This window comes from Anomalospiza imberbis, chromosome 18 (assembly GCF_031753505.1).
Source record: "Anomalospiza imberbis isolate Cuckoo-Finch-1a 21T00152 chromosome 18, ASM3175350v1, whole genome shotgun sequence".
NCBI classification, from domain to species: domain Eukaryota; kingdom Metazoa; phylum Chordata; class Aves; order Passeriformes; family Viduidae; genus Anomalospiza; species Anomalospiza imberbis.
In genome coordinates, this window is record NC_089698.1 from 13,049,564 (window position 1) to 13,065,213 (window position 15,650).

Below are 15,650 nucleotides of genomic sequence, written 5' to 3' on the forward strand. Positions count from 1 at the left end.
CATGTGGGCATCGAGCACAGCTCTGGGAGTTGGTCAAACCACGCTCCTGAGAGAGGAGCAGGAGGGGGGACGGGGGAGCCAGCCCGGGGTCGCCGTGTGCCGTGACACCTCCCAGCTGAGCTGTCCCTTCCTACCGCAGGCCTGCCGCGATTTCCTGGACTTGGCCGAGAGCCACAGCCGGAAATGGCAGCGGCTGCTGCAGCATGAGCGGGAGCAGCGGATCCGGCTGGAGGAGACCATCGAGCAGCTAGCCAAGCAGCACAACAGCTTGGAGCGCGCCTGCCGTGGGGCGCCCGGCCTGGCCGCGGGCACCGCCAGCATCTCCAGCACCGCCAAGGGTGAGTGCCAGGCCCGGGCTGCTCGGGGATCCTGGGATGGGACAGGGCTGTTAGGGCATCCCTGAGATGGGACATGGCTGTTAGGGGATCCTGGGATGGGACAGGGCTGTTAGGGGATCCTGGGATGGGACAGGGCTCTTAGGGGATCCTGGGATGGGACAGGGCTGTTAGGGGATCCTGGGATGGGACATGGCTGTTAGGGGATCTTGGGATGGGACAGGGCTGTTAGGGGATCCTGGGATGGGACATGGCTCTTACGGGATCCTGGGATGGGACAGGGCTGTTAGGGGATCCCTGGGATGGGACATGGCTGCTCCGGGATCCTGGGATGGGACAGGGCTGTTAGGGGATCCTGGGATGGGACAGGGCTGTTAGGGGATCCCTGGGATGGGACATGGCTGCTCCGGGATCCTGGGATGGGACAGGGCTGTTAGGGGATGCTGGGATGGGACAGGGCTGTTAGGGGATGCTGGGATGGGACAGGGCTGTTAGGGGATCCTGGGATGGGACACGGCTGTTAGGGGATCCTGGGATGGGACAGGGCTCTTAGGGGATCCTGGGATGGGACAGGGCTGTTAGGGGATCCTGGGATGGGACAGGGCTGTTAGGGGATCCTGGGATGGGACATGGCTCTTACGGGATCCCTGGGATGGGACAGGGCTGTTAGGGGATCCTGGGATGGGACATGGCTCTTACGGGATCCTGGGATGGGACAGGGCTGTTAGGGGATCCCTGGGATGGGACATGGCTGTTAGGGGATCCTGGGATGGGACATGGCTCTTACGGGATCCTGAGATGGGACAGGGCTGTTAGGGGATCCTGGGATGGGACAGGGCTGTTAGGGGATCCCTGAGATGGGGCAGGGCTGTTAGGGGATCCTGGGATGGGACACATCTGCTCAGGGATCCCCAGGATGGGACACGGCTGTTCAGGGACCCCTGGGATGGCACAGGGCTGTTCAGACACCTCTGGGATGGATCAGGGCATTCTGCCTGGCTGCTCCCAGCGAGCTGCCAGCGATGGGAAGGGTGCCCAAGGCAATGCCCTGTATCCCCATGGCATTTTTTTAAATGGTTCCCATTGCGCCATAATTATTCCTAATTGTCCTTGCTCAGGGACTTGGATGTCCCCAAGATTCAGATACCAGTGAGGGCTGTCCCCAGCTCACTCATGCTATTCCAGGCTGTTTTGGGAGCTTTAACCCTTACTGGTGGGCACTTCTGCGGGTGCTGGAGGGCAGCCATGGCACTGGGAAAAGGCTCAGGGTCCCCTGGCACTGCTGAGTTGGCTGTGTGGGGTGGCAGTGGAACAGCCAGGACTCGTTTGCAGTAAGATCCAAGAGCTTTGCAGATTGCTGCCAAATGTCCTTCCCCCAGGGAAGCGTTACTTACAGCCACAAAAACTGCTAATAGTGCCGGGTTTTACTTTTAAAGGAAACAGACCCGAGGGAGAGCAGTGGCTGCTGGAGGTGGGGGGTGATGTTGGTGCCAGGCACTGCCCTCGTTCCTCTATGACCTCAAGGGAGGTTCAGTTTGGAAATTGGGGAATATTTCTTCATGGAAAGGGTTGTTCAGCCGTGTCCCCATTCCTGGAGGGATTTAACAGCGGTATGGATGTGACACCCGGGGACACGGGTTGGTGGTGGCCTGGGCAGCGCTCGGGGACCGGCGGGGCTTGATGTTCTCGGAGGGCCAGACCAGCCAAAACAATTCTGAGGTGCAGCTGGGGAGAGCAGGGGGAAATCGCTGCAGGGACAGGCACAAATCCGCCTGAGGTGGTGACCCTGCTCCTCTGGAGAGCGGGAGTGAGGCAGGGAATGGGATTGTCCGGGATGGGGCAGGAGCAGGGAAGCTGCACCGGGACTCTGCAGGCTCCAGGCGCCGCAGGCGTGGATCCCTCCCAGCGCAGCGGAGCAATGTTTGGAAATGCGGGGCTGGGAAACCTCTCCAGCATCACCTGGAACACGTGACCTTTTTTCCCTGCTTTAATCTTTAATCCAAACCGGATTTCCCGGTGGATGGGGCGGTGCTGGAGCCGAGCCACATCAGACGGGGGTTGGGCACGCCCGTGTCACCCTCAGGCGGCCTGGGGACATTTTCGGGGATCACCTTGTGTGCCTGGGTTGGGGAGCAGGGCACATCCTTGCTTCTAGGAGCTGGAAATCGGTACAGCCTCCTCGGGGTGTGGAGCGGGTTCCCAGGGGGACTCAGGCTGTGAAAGGAGCCGGCGAGGAGGGGATACAGTGGGGGCTCTGGGGACAGATCCTGCAGCACAGGATGTCTCAAAGCCTCTGTGCCAGCAGGGAGTGTGCAGTCCACCAAAGGAGAGGCCAGTGATGAAGATGAGGAGACGGAGTACTTCGATGCCATGGAGGATGCACCAGCTTTTATTACTGTAACTGCAGACCCCAAGCACCACAGGTACCACCCCCTGCCTGCCGGGGAATGCGGGAAGGGCTGGGGAGAGCCAGTTTTCCAGCAGCAGCCCCTCCCAGGGGGTCACTCTGTGGGCAGATCCTCCAAAACTTCCCCAGCCTCTGTCCAGAGGTATATCCTGCATCCGGCTGCTCCCACATTCCTGGAGCAAGGCTGAGGAGGGTCCCCAGTTGTAGTGAAACAGGTGAGGAAGGGCAGGTGTCAGCCAGTGCTGTGGGAGAGCTGAGTCCTCTGCCCCTCAGCTGATGGGAGCAGGGACTTGGAGGGAAATCCCTCAGAGTGTTGAGCAGAGTCAGGGAGCACCTTGCCTTGACAGAACCATGGAATCATGGGATGGGTAGGGCTGGAAGGGGCCTTAAAGCTCCTCTCATTCCACCCCCTGTCATGGGCATGGGCACCTTCCACTATTCCAAGTTGCTCCAAGCCCATCCAGCCTGGCCTTGGACACTGCCAGGGATAAGGCAGTTGTAGCTTCTATGGGCACCCTGTGCCAGGGCCTCCTCACTCTCACAGGGAAGAATTTGTTCCCAGTAGCCCATTAAATCCTGCCCTCTGTCTGCTATCACCTGCTCGTACTGCTCCATGGACATCTGGGCTGGAGGAAGCTGTGGTCTGACCCTTGGTCACATCACTAGGCTTGGTGACAAAAGCAGAACCTCTGTGCCCTCAGGGCTGCAGCTGAGAATCCCTTCCTGAGCATGCTGTCCTTAGAATCCCCTCCTAACACCTGTGCACAGCCTCTGTCACCCCTTTTCCTCCCCAGCAGTCCCCTGGGGTGGTGCAGGGAGATGCTCTGGGCGGTGCTGCACCAGCCCTGGGTGTTTCCTCCCCTGCTCTGCCCTTACCTGTGCTCACCTGTTCCTTCCTGCAGGCGTTCGGGCAGCAACCTGAGCGGGGCCAGCGAGGGCCACCCTGAGGACTGGAACCTGGAGGACAGTGTGAGTTGTTTGGGCAGGGTGGGAAGGGTGGTCCTGGTGGGGTGAAACCAGGGGAGAGGAGATGGTTGTGAAGGGATCCTCCATCAGGGTCCTGATGCTCTATGGTGGTTCCTCTGTGAGTCACAGGTGTCAGCAGGCATCAGCATCCTAAACATTCTCCTGAGGAAAGCAGGAAGGTGTTGGGGGACAATTGTACCCAAATTTCCCTGGAGAGCAGGCTTCCAGCAATGCTCCTCAGGTATCTCCTGAGCTGTGCTTGCTGTTCCTGGGAGATGCTGGGACTGGTTTGGGTCCAGCTTAAACCCAAGTTCCTTCTGTGCTTCCACAGGTCTTTGAGAGCTCCAATCAAAGCAGCTACAATGAGTCCATGGGCAAAGATCTCCTGCCAAGGAAGAGGAGAAGGACTCGCATTCCTGACAAACCCAACTACAGCCTTAACCTCTGGAGCATCATGAAGAACTGCATTGGCAAAGAGCTCTCCAAGATCCCCATGCCCGTGAGTCTGAGTGTCCCTGGCACCAGGGCTGGCACAGGAAGTGAATTTGGGCAACTCTTGGCTGTGCAGAGGGTTTGGATTACAGCTCGGGATGGTCCTGCCAGTGCTGTGGTGGCTCAGCAGCCCCAAGCAGGGACAGGAGATTGTCACCAGGGACTGGATTTTGTGCTGACAACTGCTGCATTCTTATCATGGAATTGTGGAGTGGTTTGGGTGGGAAGGGAACTTAAAGCTCATCCAGTCCCACCTCCATGGGCAGGGACACCTCCCACTGTCCCAGGCTGCTCTAAGCCCCAGTGTCCAGCCTGGCCTTGGGCACTGCCAGGGAACCAGGGGCAGCCACAGCTGCTCTGGGCACCCTGTGCCAGGGCCTGCCCACCCTGCCAGGGAACAATTCCCAATGTCCCATCCATCCCTGCCCTCTGGCAGTGGGAAGTCATTCCCCCCTGTGTCCTGTCCCTCCATCCCTTGTCCCCAGTTCCTCTCCAGCTCTCCTGAAGCCCCTTTAGGGCCTGGAAGGGGCTCTGAGGTATCCCTGGATCCTTCTGTTCTCCAGGTGAGTACCCCCAGCTCTCCCAGCCTGGCTCCAGCCCTCAGAGCATCTCTGGGCCTCCTCTGGACTGGCTCCAGCACATCCTTGCTCCTGGGCAAGCTGGAGCAGAGGGACATTGCCCGAGTGTCCCCTGCATATCCAGCTGTTGCAGAAGCATGGAGGGAAGCAGGACACTGTGAATCCCCGAGGATTCATGAAGGGTCCCTGTTGCTGGTGATGATTTCCCCAGTGTGATCCAGGACAGGACACTCAGGGCTCAGCCCCACCTGCACCAACCACGGCAGGGCTAGGTTCCAACAGCCCTTTTTCCTTACAGAGAGCAGCTTTTTGGTGAAGGAGGTGCTGGGGGCAGGTTTTGGGTGCTGCTGGTTCAGTCCTGGGGGCAAAGGCTGCCTGTGATGGCCAGAAAGGGTTTGCTGGGGGGTCTGTGTGGCACAGCCCCCATATGGGCTGCACAGAGCCATGTTCATGGTCTGTCCTCTGTTGGGTAAAGAGCAGGGAGGACATTCCAGAGGCTGGGATGCTGAATTGGTTGTGATCTATCTTCAAACATAGCCTGAGTGGGACCTCAGAGCTCTGGCTGAGAGTGATGAGCTGTCACTTCCTTGTTTTATTTCCAGCTGGGATGGACAGCCTAGCACCTTCCAGTTCTGCAGCAGCAGCAGAACAGGGCGTGATGGGCACAGGAATAAGATCAGGATGTGAAATCCCAGCAGCTGCTGGTGCCTGGAGAGAGAAATTTATACTTCTCCTATCAATCAAATCATCCTGGGAGCTGCTTGAGTCCAAACCTGAGGGCAGTGTGGAAGAGAGGAGGTTTAGATTAAATACAAGAAAAAATTGTTCTCCAGGAGGGTCTCAGGCCCTGGCACAGGGTGCCCAGAGCAGCTGTGGCTGCCCCTGGATCCCTGGCAGTGCCCAAGGCCAGGTTGGACACTGGGGCTTGGAGCAGCCTGGGACAGTGGAAGGTGTCCCTGCCCATGGCAGGGGTGGCACTGGATGGGCTTTCAGGTCCCTTCCATCCCAGACTGCTCTGGGATTCTGTGAAATCTTGAATGATCCCACAGTCACTATGAAATGAGAAGAAAGATCCTGCCAGAGATGCACCAGGATCCACCCCACAAGTTCAGCTGCATGTGGACATTCTTTGGGGAGATTCCTGATGAATTAAGAGCATTTTTGAGGTTCTCTGAGGTCTTCTGAGATCCATCCCCTTCCCAGGGATGTGATGGACTGACAAACCTCTTTGGGTCTCCCTCTGAATGAACAAACCTGCAGCACTGAAAAGGAGGAAAAGAGTTGCAGGAATCTGGAATTTGGGTGGATTCATCTTCTTCCCCCATGAAAGGGTTTTGCTCCCTGTTGCCTGAGCAGTGCTGAGGATGCAGCTCCTGGCTTTGTTCTCTGCATCCTTCCCGAGAATTATCCCAAGTGATTTGCTCTTTATGTGGATTTGATGCTTCTCTTTCTCCCCACCTCCCTCTTTCTCTGATGCTGTTAAGATCCCTGCCACTTGCAGGCTAAATCCCTGAGTGGAAAATCTAAAAAAAGCTAAATCCTGGAGTCTGGAGTTTGTTTTTTCTACTATGAAATATTTAACTTGGCGTACAGAAAGTGGTTTTCAGCCATCTGCTCCTCTTAAAATATATTTCTTTGTTTTGAACTGAAGCTAAGAAGGCAGAAGACCTTTCACGGCTCTGTCTTGCTTTCAATTATTTTTTTTAATTTCAGTATTTTCAGATTGAAAAATAGGGGTGTTGTCATGGGGCTGGAGTCCCAGTAGCAGGGAGACCCCAAAATGGGGCTTTTCCAGGTCTTCTGGGCAGCTAGGTTGTGGCAAGCACATTTCTCTCTCTTTCAGGATTTTTCATAGAGGTGCACAGACAGAAATGTGCTTGCCACACTATGTCACCTGGCACACAGGGATGGAGGTGATGAGGGCAGGCTGGGGAGCAGCACATCCCTGTCCTGTGGCTGGGAGGGGGCTGATCTCATTGTCGAGGCTCATTTTGGGGTCAGGATGATAACCTGGGCTGATCCCTGATTATCCCACAGGGCTGTTGGCTCCCCCACACCCCTAACTGTGGCGCTGCCTGGCACAGATCAGGGAGCAGAGCACATATTCCCTTTCCTTTGGGCTTGGTGTGCCTCTTGGGGGGTCTCGCCTGCTTTCTTAACCCCACCTTGTTCCACTGCAGGTAAACTTCAACGAGCCCCTGTCCATGCTGCAGCGGCTCACGGAGGACCTGGAGTACCACGAGCTGCTGGACAAGGCAGTGAAGTGTGAGAGCTCCACGGAGCAGATGTGCTTTGTGGCCGCCTTCTCCGTGTCCTCCTACTCCACCACTGTCCACCGCACTGCAAAGCCATTCAACCCCCTCCTGGGGGAGACCTTCGAGCTGGACCGCCTGGAGGAGCTGGGCTTCCGATCCCTCTGCGAGCAGGTGAGGCCGGGGGCTCCCTGGGCTCGTCCTGCTGCTGCCATCCTGCTGAGGGGCAGCCAGCAGCACCTCCCTGAGCCTTCTGTGGGCTCTTCTCCCAGAAATGGGATGGGGACAGGGTGGTTGGTGGAGTCCCCACCCCTGGGGGTGTCCAAGGAAGGACTGGATGTGGCACTCAGTGCTCTGGGCTGGGTGACAAGGTGGGGATGGGTCACAGGTTCGGCTGGATTGGCTTGGCCCTTTGTCCCCAGGGTTGGAGCAGTTGCTGCAGTGGTGCCAGGCTCTGCCACCGCTCCTTGCAGGACACCCAGGGGTGGACAAAGCCTCCCCTGGCAGTGGGCGCCCAAACTTGTCAGACACCTTTGGAGCGCTGGCTTGAGGCAGGATGGCACCTCCTGTCAAATCCCGTCCCATCCCGTCCCATCCCATCCCATCCCGTCCCGTCCCGTCCCGTCCCGTCCCGTCCCGTCCCGTCCCGTCCCGTCCCATCCCACCTGGCCATGCTGAACAGGCTCTGTGGGGTCTCTTGGAAGTGTGACCCAAGGAAGGTCCTGCAGTAGGCAATCCCCAGAATTCCTGGCTCTGCTGTCCCTTCACACCCCCAGCACTGTGGGCCCAATGTCACCCAGCTCTGCATGTCCCCAGTGGTCCATCCCAGCCTGGGAGCCATCCCAGTGCCCGTGGCTGCAGCGAGGTGGGACACTGCCAGCCACGACCTGAGCCCTGGTGCAGCCCTCCTGCCTGCCAGGGTCAGAGCTGGCTTCAAGCCTCAGCCACCCCAGCACTGTGTCACAGAGGTGTCACAGAGCTCAGGTTCTCCCACCTCAGCAGTGTCCCACCTCCACCTCCCCTTGCCTGCCAGCAGTTCCTGGCCTGTCACCTGGTTTAGCCTGGAAGTGGATCATTCCTGGCCAGGATCCACCCCTTAGCCAGCTGCCTCCCTCACCTTCCTGGGGTACAATTGGAAGTCCTGGGTAGATTTCTCAGCCTCATCCCAGCTGTGGTGCCAAGCCCAGGGCTACCTGTCCCCCCTGGGTTCCTCTGACCACATCTCTCCCAATCCTGCCTGTCCAGTACTGCTGGACACCCCTGACTGCATCATTCCCAAACTTTGTCATCCCTGTTCTCATTCTTTTACCCCCTTTTTCACCACACTTCTTCCTCCATCCCTGTTCCCTCCCAAATAAATAACCTGCCTGGAATTGCTTTCTCTGGTTGGTCCCAGTTTTCCTCTGTTTGCACCCAGATTTGATATTCCTGACTAATTCCAGCCTCCTTTCCCACTGCTCTGAATTTTCCTTGGTGCTGCCTGTGCTGCCCAGCCCACCAACACGCCCAGCCAAGCAGTGATAATCCAGTGCCTGAAATCCAGTTATCCAAATAGGATTTCCTCTGCTGGTGACTGGGATTTAATGGTGAGGCCTTGGCCCTGCCCGTGTGTGTAATCCTGAGCTCGGGGCGCTCAGCTGTAATTACAGCAGGGAAATCATCCCGGAGCTCCGGGGATCCGTGGGTGCCTGTGCCAGGCTGTGCCACCAGCTGAGAGCCTGCTGAGGACAGCTCCCTCTGCCTGGGATATTCCTGCTCCTACCTTGGTTTTGGGCAGCTTTTTTTCCAGGGCAGGGCGATGTGAGCACCATGCTCTAACAAGTCACTCTCAGGATTTAGGGTGCTGTGTCCACTTTTCCAGCGCGGTGTGTGTCTGGGGGAAAAGCCAAAGTCTTGCTGTGTGTTCTGGACAGCTGTGTCCTCTGGGGTTTCCCAGGTGTTGTTCCACTGGGATTACTAGGGTGCCAGCACATCCATGTTCCTCAGCCAGGATCCCAGTAAAGCAGGGCCATGTCCTGGGGTCAGGGAGCAGCAGCATCTCACAGCGATGGCTGCTCAAGTGAAGATCTCATGGATCATGCTTTGAAATGAGCCTGAGCAAATCCTGGCAGGATCCTGGTGTGCCTCCCTTTGCTGCCAGGGCACCGCATGGGGGTTCCCCTGATGCCCAGGAGGAGATCGTGGTTTCCAGGAGCACCCTTAGTGCCAAAGCTGATGTGGTGCCCAGGGCCTGCAGCATCCTTAGTGCTGAGCTGGTGTGGGGCTGTCCCCTCTCGGAGCACTCAGCCTGCCTCTCTGGTGGCCGTGTGCTCACGGGCTGTGTGTCCTGTCCCCAGGTGAGCCACCACCCCCCGGCAGCCGCCCACCACGTGTACTCCAGGCGAGGGTGGACGTTGTGGCAGGAGATCACCATCGCCAGCAAGTTCAGGGGCAAATACCTCTCCATCATGCCACTGGGTAGGTGATGGATTCTGGAATTCCCTGGGATTGACTGGCCTTGCACTGCTCATGCAAAACCCAACAGTTAAAGAAAATGCTTCCTCAGCCTTTAGCAATTCCTTGGGCTCACCTGGGGCTCTGGGAATCCCCTGGGCTCACCTGGGGCTCTGGGAATCCCCTGGGGCTCAATGAGTTCTACCCCAGGCAATTAAGGAGTCCAGGTTTGTGCTCCTGATCCAATGATCCAACAATAACATGTCTGCCCTGGAAGTGGAAATGATGCCAGCTGCAAAGGTGTCTTTGCTTTGGAAATACCCTGCTTGCCCTGGAATTGATTTCTCCTTCCATGATATTGAAAGTTAACTTGCTGCCTGTTTTAACCCTCTCCCTGCCAGTCAAGTGCAATAAGCAGTCTCCTTCCAGCTTTTTATTTTCCTTTTGCCTGTCCCTGGGCTGGGCAGCATTCCCAGAGTGGTGCCAGTGCCTGAATCAACCAGGCAGCACATTCCTGACCTGCTTTTAGAGTGAATACTTTTGGCAGAGGGCAGAGGGCCTGGCAGGAGTTTTCCCTCCCTTCCTGGAGCAGACTGAGGGAGGGGTGAATCCAGAGCCAGACCTGGTTGTGGGGGATGCAGGGAGAGGGATGGCCCTGAGGATGAGCACAGTGCTGGGGTGGTGGTGGGCTCTGGGGAACCCTGCTGAGCTCAGATCATTCCTCTCTCCACAGGCGCCATCCACCTGGAGTTCCACTCCAGTGGGAATCACTATGTCTGGAGGAAAGTCACCTCCACGGTGCACAACATCATCGTGGGCAAGCTCTGGATCGACCAGGTGGGTGAGGGAACGGTTCTGCCTGGCTCTGGGGGGCTGGAGAAGCATTGCCCTCTTGGGGCACCTGCTCCTGCCTCGATGGGAAGCTGTGCTTCCCTGCAGGGATGGGAAAGGCTTCCTGGAGCCTTCCCTGGCTCTCCCCGAGGCCAGCAGGTGCTGGGGGTGGCTGGTGTGGGGGGCAGCCACTGGTGCTGCTGTGCCCAGTGGGGATTGGTACCTGCACTACAACTAACACCTCCTCTGTCTCTCCCTGCTGTGGTTCTGTGTCTTTTATCCAGTCTGGTGAAATTGAGATTGTTAACCATAAGTCCAAAGATAAATGCCAGCTGAAATTTACCCCCTACAGCTACTTCTCCAGGGATGTTCCCCGCAAGGTGAGTATCCAGCAGGGACTCTGCTCCTTCAGGGGTCACACCTGGCTCTTCCAGGCTCCCAGTACCACTGGGATGAGCCCCAGCATGGGGCTGAGAGGCTGGCCAGGCACCTCTAATGTGGGTCACCAGGGAGGGCTGGGTGGCACCTCCATGTCCTGTGGTTTGGCTCTGATGTGCTGGAGCTGCAGCACTGAGACCTGGGAGGGCTTTGGTAGGTTGGACACCCATCTGCAAGGTCAGAGATGTCCCAGGAGACACAGCACCACATCCAGCTGGGCACCTGGAGGCTGTGGTGTCCCTCTGGGCATTCCCACACACCACCAGAGCCGTGTCCCCCTGCCAGGTGACAGGGGTGGTGAGCGACGCCGACGGCAAAGCCCACTACGTCATGTCCGGCACGTGGGATGAGAAGATGGAGTGCTCCAAGATCCTCCACAGCAGCCATGGCAGCACCAGCACCGAGGGCAAGCAGAAAACTGTCTACCAGACACTGTCCCCAAAGGTCCTGTGGAGGAAGTACCCGCTCCCGTGAGTCCCCTGGGGGTGGGATGGCACAGCAGGATTGGGGTGGGGATGGGATTTCCCCGAGCCTTGTGGAATGGGAGGCTCATGTGCCCAGGCCTGAGGACATGTGGGACTTGTGGGGCTGAGTGGGTCCCTGGAAGGGGAGGGTGGCTTTGAGGACTCTTGTGGACAGGTTTGGGCGACTCTTTGTGGTGGCTTTGAGGACCCTTGTGGATGGGTTTGTGGGGGCTGGTTGGGATTTTGGGGCGGTGGGCTCTGGCAGGGAGGCCTGTTGGCCACTTTGCCTTGCTGGTCATTGTGTCCTTGGCCATCGTGTGCCACCAGTCACTTTGTCCCCCTGGAGACCAGTCCTCCCTTGGCCCTTGTGACCATGGCTGGGCTGGGCTCCGATCAGTCCCTGAGCACCAACAGACAGTCCCTGCTTTGGGGATTTTCTGTTGGGATGGGGACTCCATCACTGCTCTGGGCAGCCTGTTCCAATGCCTGAACACCCTTTCCAAGGAGGAATTTCCCTTAATATCCAGACTAAAATTGCTGTGGTGCAACATGAGGCCATTTCCTCTCATCCCTTCCCTTGTTCCCTGGGAGCAGAGCCTGACCCGCCCTGGCTGCCCCCTCCTGTCAGGAGTTGTGCAGAGCTGGAGCCATCACACACCTGTCAGTAGCTCAGTCCCTTTTCCAGCCACACACATCCCATGGAAAACATTCCATGCTGCACAATTCCTAAAGAGCCAAGCTGGATTTATCCACAGGGAGGTTTTATTGAGGGACTGAGGCTTTTAGGAGAAGAATTTGTTGGGAAAACCACCCTTGTGGCGGTAGGCAGACTGGGGTCACTGTCTGCAGCTCAGAAGGTCCCTCCTGAGGCTCCTTTTCTCCAGGCTGAGCCCCTTTCCAGCTCCCTCAGCCTCTCCTGGGGCTCCAGCCCCTTCCCAGCTCCGTTCCCTGCCCTGGACACGCTCCAGCCCCTGCAGGTCTCTCCTGTCAGGAGGGTTCCAGTGCTGCCCCAGCTCTGGAAGTGCCCCAGCAGTGCCAGCCTAGCAGGAGAGGATCAGTGGGGCTGGGGGGCTGTGCCTGAGGCGTCCCCCAGCCCCCATCCTGAGCAGGCTCTCTGCGTTCAGGGAGAATGCCGAGAACATGTATTTCTTCTCGGAGCTGGCGCTGACGCTGAACGAGCCCGAGGAGCGCGTGGCGCCCACGGACAGCCGGCTGCGCCCCGACCAGCGGCTCATGGAGAGCGGCCGCTGGGACGAGGCCAACGTGGAGAAGCAGAGGCTGGAGGAGAAGCAGAGAGCCGTGCGCCGGCGCAGGGAGGCCGAGGCCGTGGAGGCCCTGGAGGAAGGTGAGGAGGCGCTTGGGGCTGGTTCCGGACGCAGGGACTGCGCTGCCCGTGCTGCCCGCTGTTGTGGAGGACACGCCCTGCAAGGGGAGGGTGGCGCTGGGGGACCCTTGTGGGGGCTGGTTGGGTTTTTGGGGCGGTGGGCTTTGGAAGGGAGGGCTGGTGGCCGCTTTGCCTTGCTGGTCATCATGTCCCTGGCCATCGCGTCCCACCGGTCACTTCGTCACCCTGGAGACCAGTCCTCCCTTGGCCCTCGTGACCACGTCAGGGCTGGGCTCCGATCAGTCCCTGAGCTCTGGGAGCACCAACAGACAGTCCCTGCTTTTCTGGGAGCTGTGGGATTGCGGGGTTGCAGGTGCAGAAGCGCCCCTGACCCCCGTTCTGCCCGGCCAGGGAAGGACTACGAGGGGTACATCCCGCTGTGGTTCGAGCGCAAGGTGGACGCCGTCACCGGGGAGCTGATCTGCGTCTACAAGGGCGGCTACTGGGAGGCCAAGGACAAGCAGGACTGGAGCGTGTGCCCCGACATCTTCTGAGCCCCCCAGAGCTCCGGGGCCACCCCTGGGACAGTGGCACAGCCCGAGGGACAGCGAGGACACGCCGGCAGCGTCCCGCCGGGCCGACAGAGTCAATACATGCAGAGATCCAAACAGGGATTCCAAACCTATTTTTTTATGCACTAATAAATAGCTTTTTTTTTTTTTTTTTTTTTTTTTTTTAAACGATGGCTTTTCCAGCGACTGCTTAGGAGTGAGGACACGTGGAGCTGGGTTGGGTTTAAGACGTTCATTGCTGTCAGGAGTTGCTGCCTATATCCTCCAGCGCCTTGGCTCCGGTGGCCGAGACGTCGACTTCCAAAGATGCCCGGGGTGTGGGAATGCCGTGCTTGTGTGAGCTCTTCTCTTTGCCATTTTTTTTCTTCTTTTGGGACCCCATTTCTCTGTGGACTGTACGGAATTATTTTTTTAAAAAACAAATCCTGCTCCTGGTTCAGGTTTCATTCAAAAACGGACACAAACAACTCTGCTTGGAAAACTGTCCCCAGGAGCTGAGGCACTTGATCCCAGAGGGTCTTGGTGGTTCCACAGTGCCCAGTCATCCCAGTAACACCAAGTAGGATATTTCAGCTAGTGACTTTGGGGTTTTTGACCTGGTTTTTGTTTTTTTCAAGAGCGTTGGAGGTGCTTCCCCACTGTCTGATATGTTCAGGCAAAGCTTGAGCCTGTCTTCATTGTGTGGGAGTGGATTGAGTGAGGTTTGCTTTGGTTTTCCTGCGACCACATCCAAAGGGGGAATTGGCCTCAGCGAGGCTGGGAATGCCAGGCTGATGCAGTGAAGAGTTTTTGTCCCAGTGATGCTCCTGGCTCCGTGTCCCTGCTCTGTATCCCTGCACATGGGGGCTGGATCTGAATTCCAGCTCTTCCATCGGTGTCTCCCTGCTGAGCTGTGCCTGAGGCTGGGTGGGAGGAGGAGGGAAGAGGTGCCATGGGGAGAGGAGGGGAGAGATGCTGTGATGCTGCTGGGATGGAGCTTTGGTCCTGCGTCTCCCACCCCATTCAGCCAGACAGGCCTGGCCACAGGCTGAGGCTGGAGGGTCCCTGCATCCCAGCACCCGCTCCCAACTCCCGTTCCTCCCCTCCCTCATCCTGGGCTCTCCCTGCAGCAGCTCCAGTTTGTCAGGGCAGGGAACCCCTCGTCCCCCTCACCCCTCCTGGGTGCCATCACCCTGCCTGGCCCTGGACGTGCTGGGAGGAGCGGAGCGAGCACTGCTGGTGACAGGTGAGGACTGGGAGCACCGAGGGGAAGCAGGAGGTGGCAGCATCCCAAAGATGGGATCTGCTGGGCCAGAGAGTAGCAGGAACACCTGGAGACCTGCACTGGCCCTGCTGGATCCCATTTTTGCTGTCTCCTTCTCTGGCTCTCCATCGTATCACACTGACCCTGCCTCCGGGGCCGCCCCGAGCCGGCCCATCACACCCACGTGAAGTTAATTAGCAATAACGAACCTTGAGGCAATGGTAACTGGAATATCCAGGCTTGCACACGGGACACTTATGCAATCAGGTTCCTCATCCATCAGTCTCCTCCTGATCAGCTTCCAGCACTTCCATCCCTGTAATCCCCATGGTGTACAGTCCCCAGGGCCCTGACGGCGTCACCGTGCTGCGGGGCAGCCCCCACTGCTCTCAGTGCACCCTTTAATCTAATTTATTTGCTTCTAATTTATACATATATATATATATATATATAAATATATATAAAATTATTTTGCTTAAATTTCTATGGTACACAAAAGATGAAAAATTATGAAGACAGAAGTGTCTGTCTGAGTTTTTACAGCACGAGTACGATTCCCCTCGGCTCGTCCCTGAGCTCGGGTGGTGGTGATGGAATGATTCCCATGGCAGGGAAGCTACGATTTGCTCCAAAGCTGGATCTTGTAGCATGGAAAAGGTGTTCCAGAGACATTCCCATCTGGAAATGATGGGTTTGGGGTTTGAGGAGCAGCACTAGGGATTGCTGGGAGTGGGATGCTCCAAGCTGCTTCCCAGTGTCCCGAGAGTTGCAGCAGCTGCTCCGGAATGTTCACTCCTTCCTGGAGCTTTGCCCTGGCTCGGGAAAGCTGATCTTAAATGATGCAGCCTGGGATTTGGCCTGTGAGAGCTGCCCATGTCCCGGCCCCAGGTGTCCTGCCTGGGAGAGGGAGGATGCTCCCCACTGATCCCTGGTGCCGCTGCCCTGGCTTGTGGCAGCACCGAAGTGTCCTGGGGGATTTGTCCCCCTGGAGGCCTGAGCCGGGTCTGTAGAACGGCTGGAATGGAGCTCTTCAGAATGCCTTATTTGCCTTTTTGCTGTGTCAATGCAAGTGTCACCCGGGAGCTTGGAGCAGGGAGAAGCTCCAGCACAGGCTGTTCCCAGGCTGGGTTGGGTTGTTCCCAGGTGGAGCAGAGCAGGGAGCGGGATGTGCTCCCTACGTACTGGCACCGAGGGTCCTGCTGGGCTCTGGGGCCCCGAGGGGTCCCCTCTGCTGTGCCCCCATCACCTCCTCCATCTGGGAACCCCCATCACAGACCCTGCACAGCTCCACGGAGCCTGGGGGAGCACGAGGAGC

The 15,650-nt window shown here is 57.8% G+C and overlaps 2 protein-coding genes across 10 annotated transcripts in view; both read left to right on the plus strand.

Annotated features, from left to right (window-relative positions):
- Positions 1-14,792, plus strand: part of OSBP2 (oxysterol binding protein 2) — a 92,396-nt gene extending 77,604 nt beyond the window's left edge. For 6 of the 8 annotated variants that reach the window (XM_068209205.1, XM_068209207.1, XM_068209209.1 and 3 more), the window contains 11 exons: positions 140-338; positions 2,638-2,758; positions 3,645-3,711; positions 4,040-4,207; positions 6,959-7,204; positions 9,367-9,487; positions 10,197-10,300; positions 10,579-10,674; positions 11,018-11,202; positions 12,321-12,541; positions 12,932-14,792. In XM_068209205.1, coding sequence (XP_068065306.1) covers positions 140-338; positions 2,638-2,758; positions 3,645-3,711; positions 4,040-4,207; positions 6,959-7,204; positions 9,367-9,487; positions 10,197-10,300; positions 10,579-10,674; positions 11,018-11,202; positions 12,321-12,541; positions 12,932-13,074 — 1,671 coding nt within the window. In that variant the 3' untranslated portion in view covers positions 13,075-14,792. The remainder of the gene's footprint in view (positions 1-139; positions 339-2,637; positions 2,759-3,644; positions 3,712-4,039; positions 4,208-6,958; positions 7,205-9,366; positions 9,488-10,196; positions 10,301-10,578; positions 10,675-11,017; positions 11,203-12,320; positions 12,542-12,931) is intronic. The other 2 variants (XM_068209206.1, XM_068209208.1) reach the window with 1 other exon arrangement.
- The window catches only part of IQCD (IQ motif containing D), a 542,296-nt gene that overhangs the window by 86,074 nt on the left and 440,572 nt on the right, over positions 1-15,650 (plus strand). The gene's annotated exons all lie outside the window — the stretch shown is intronic.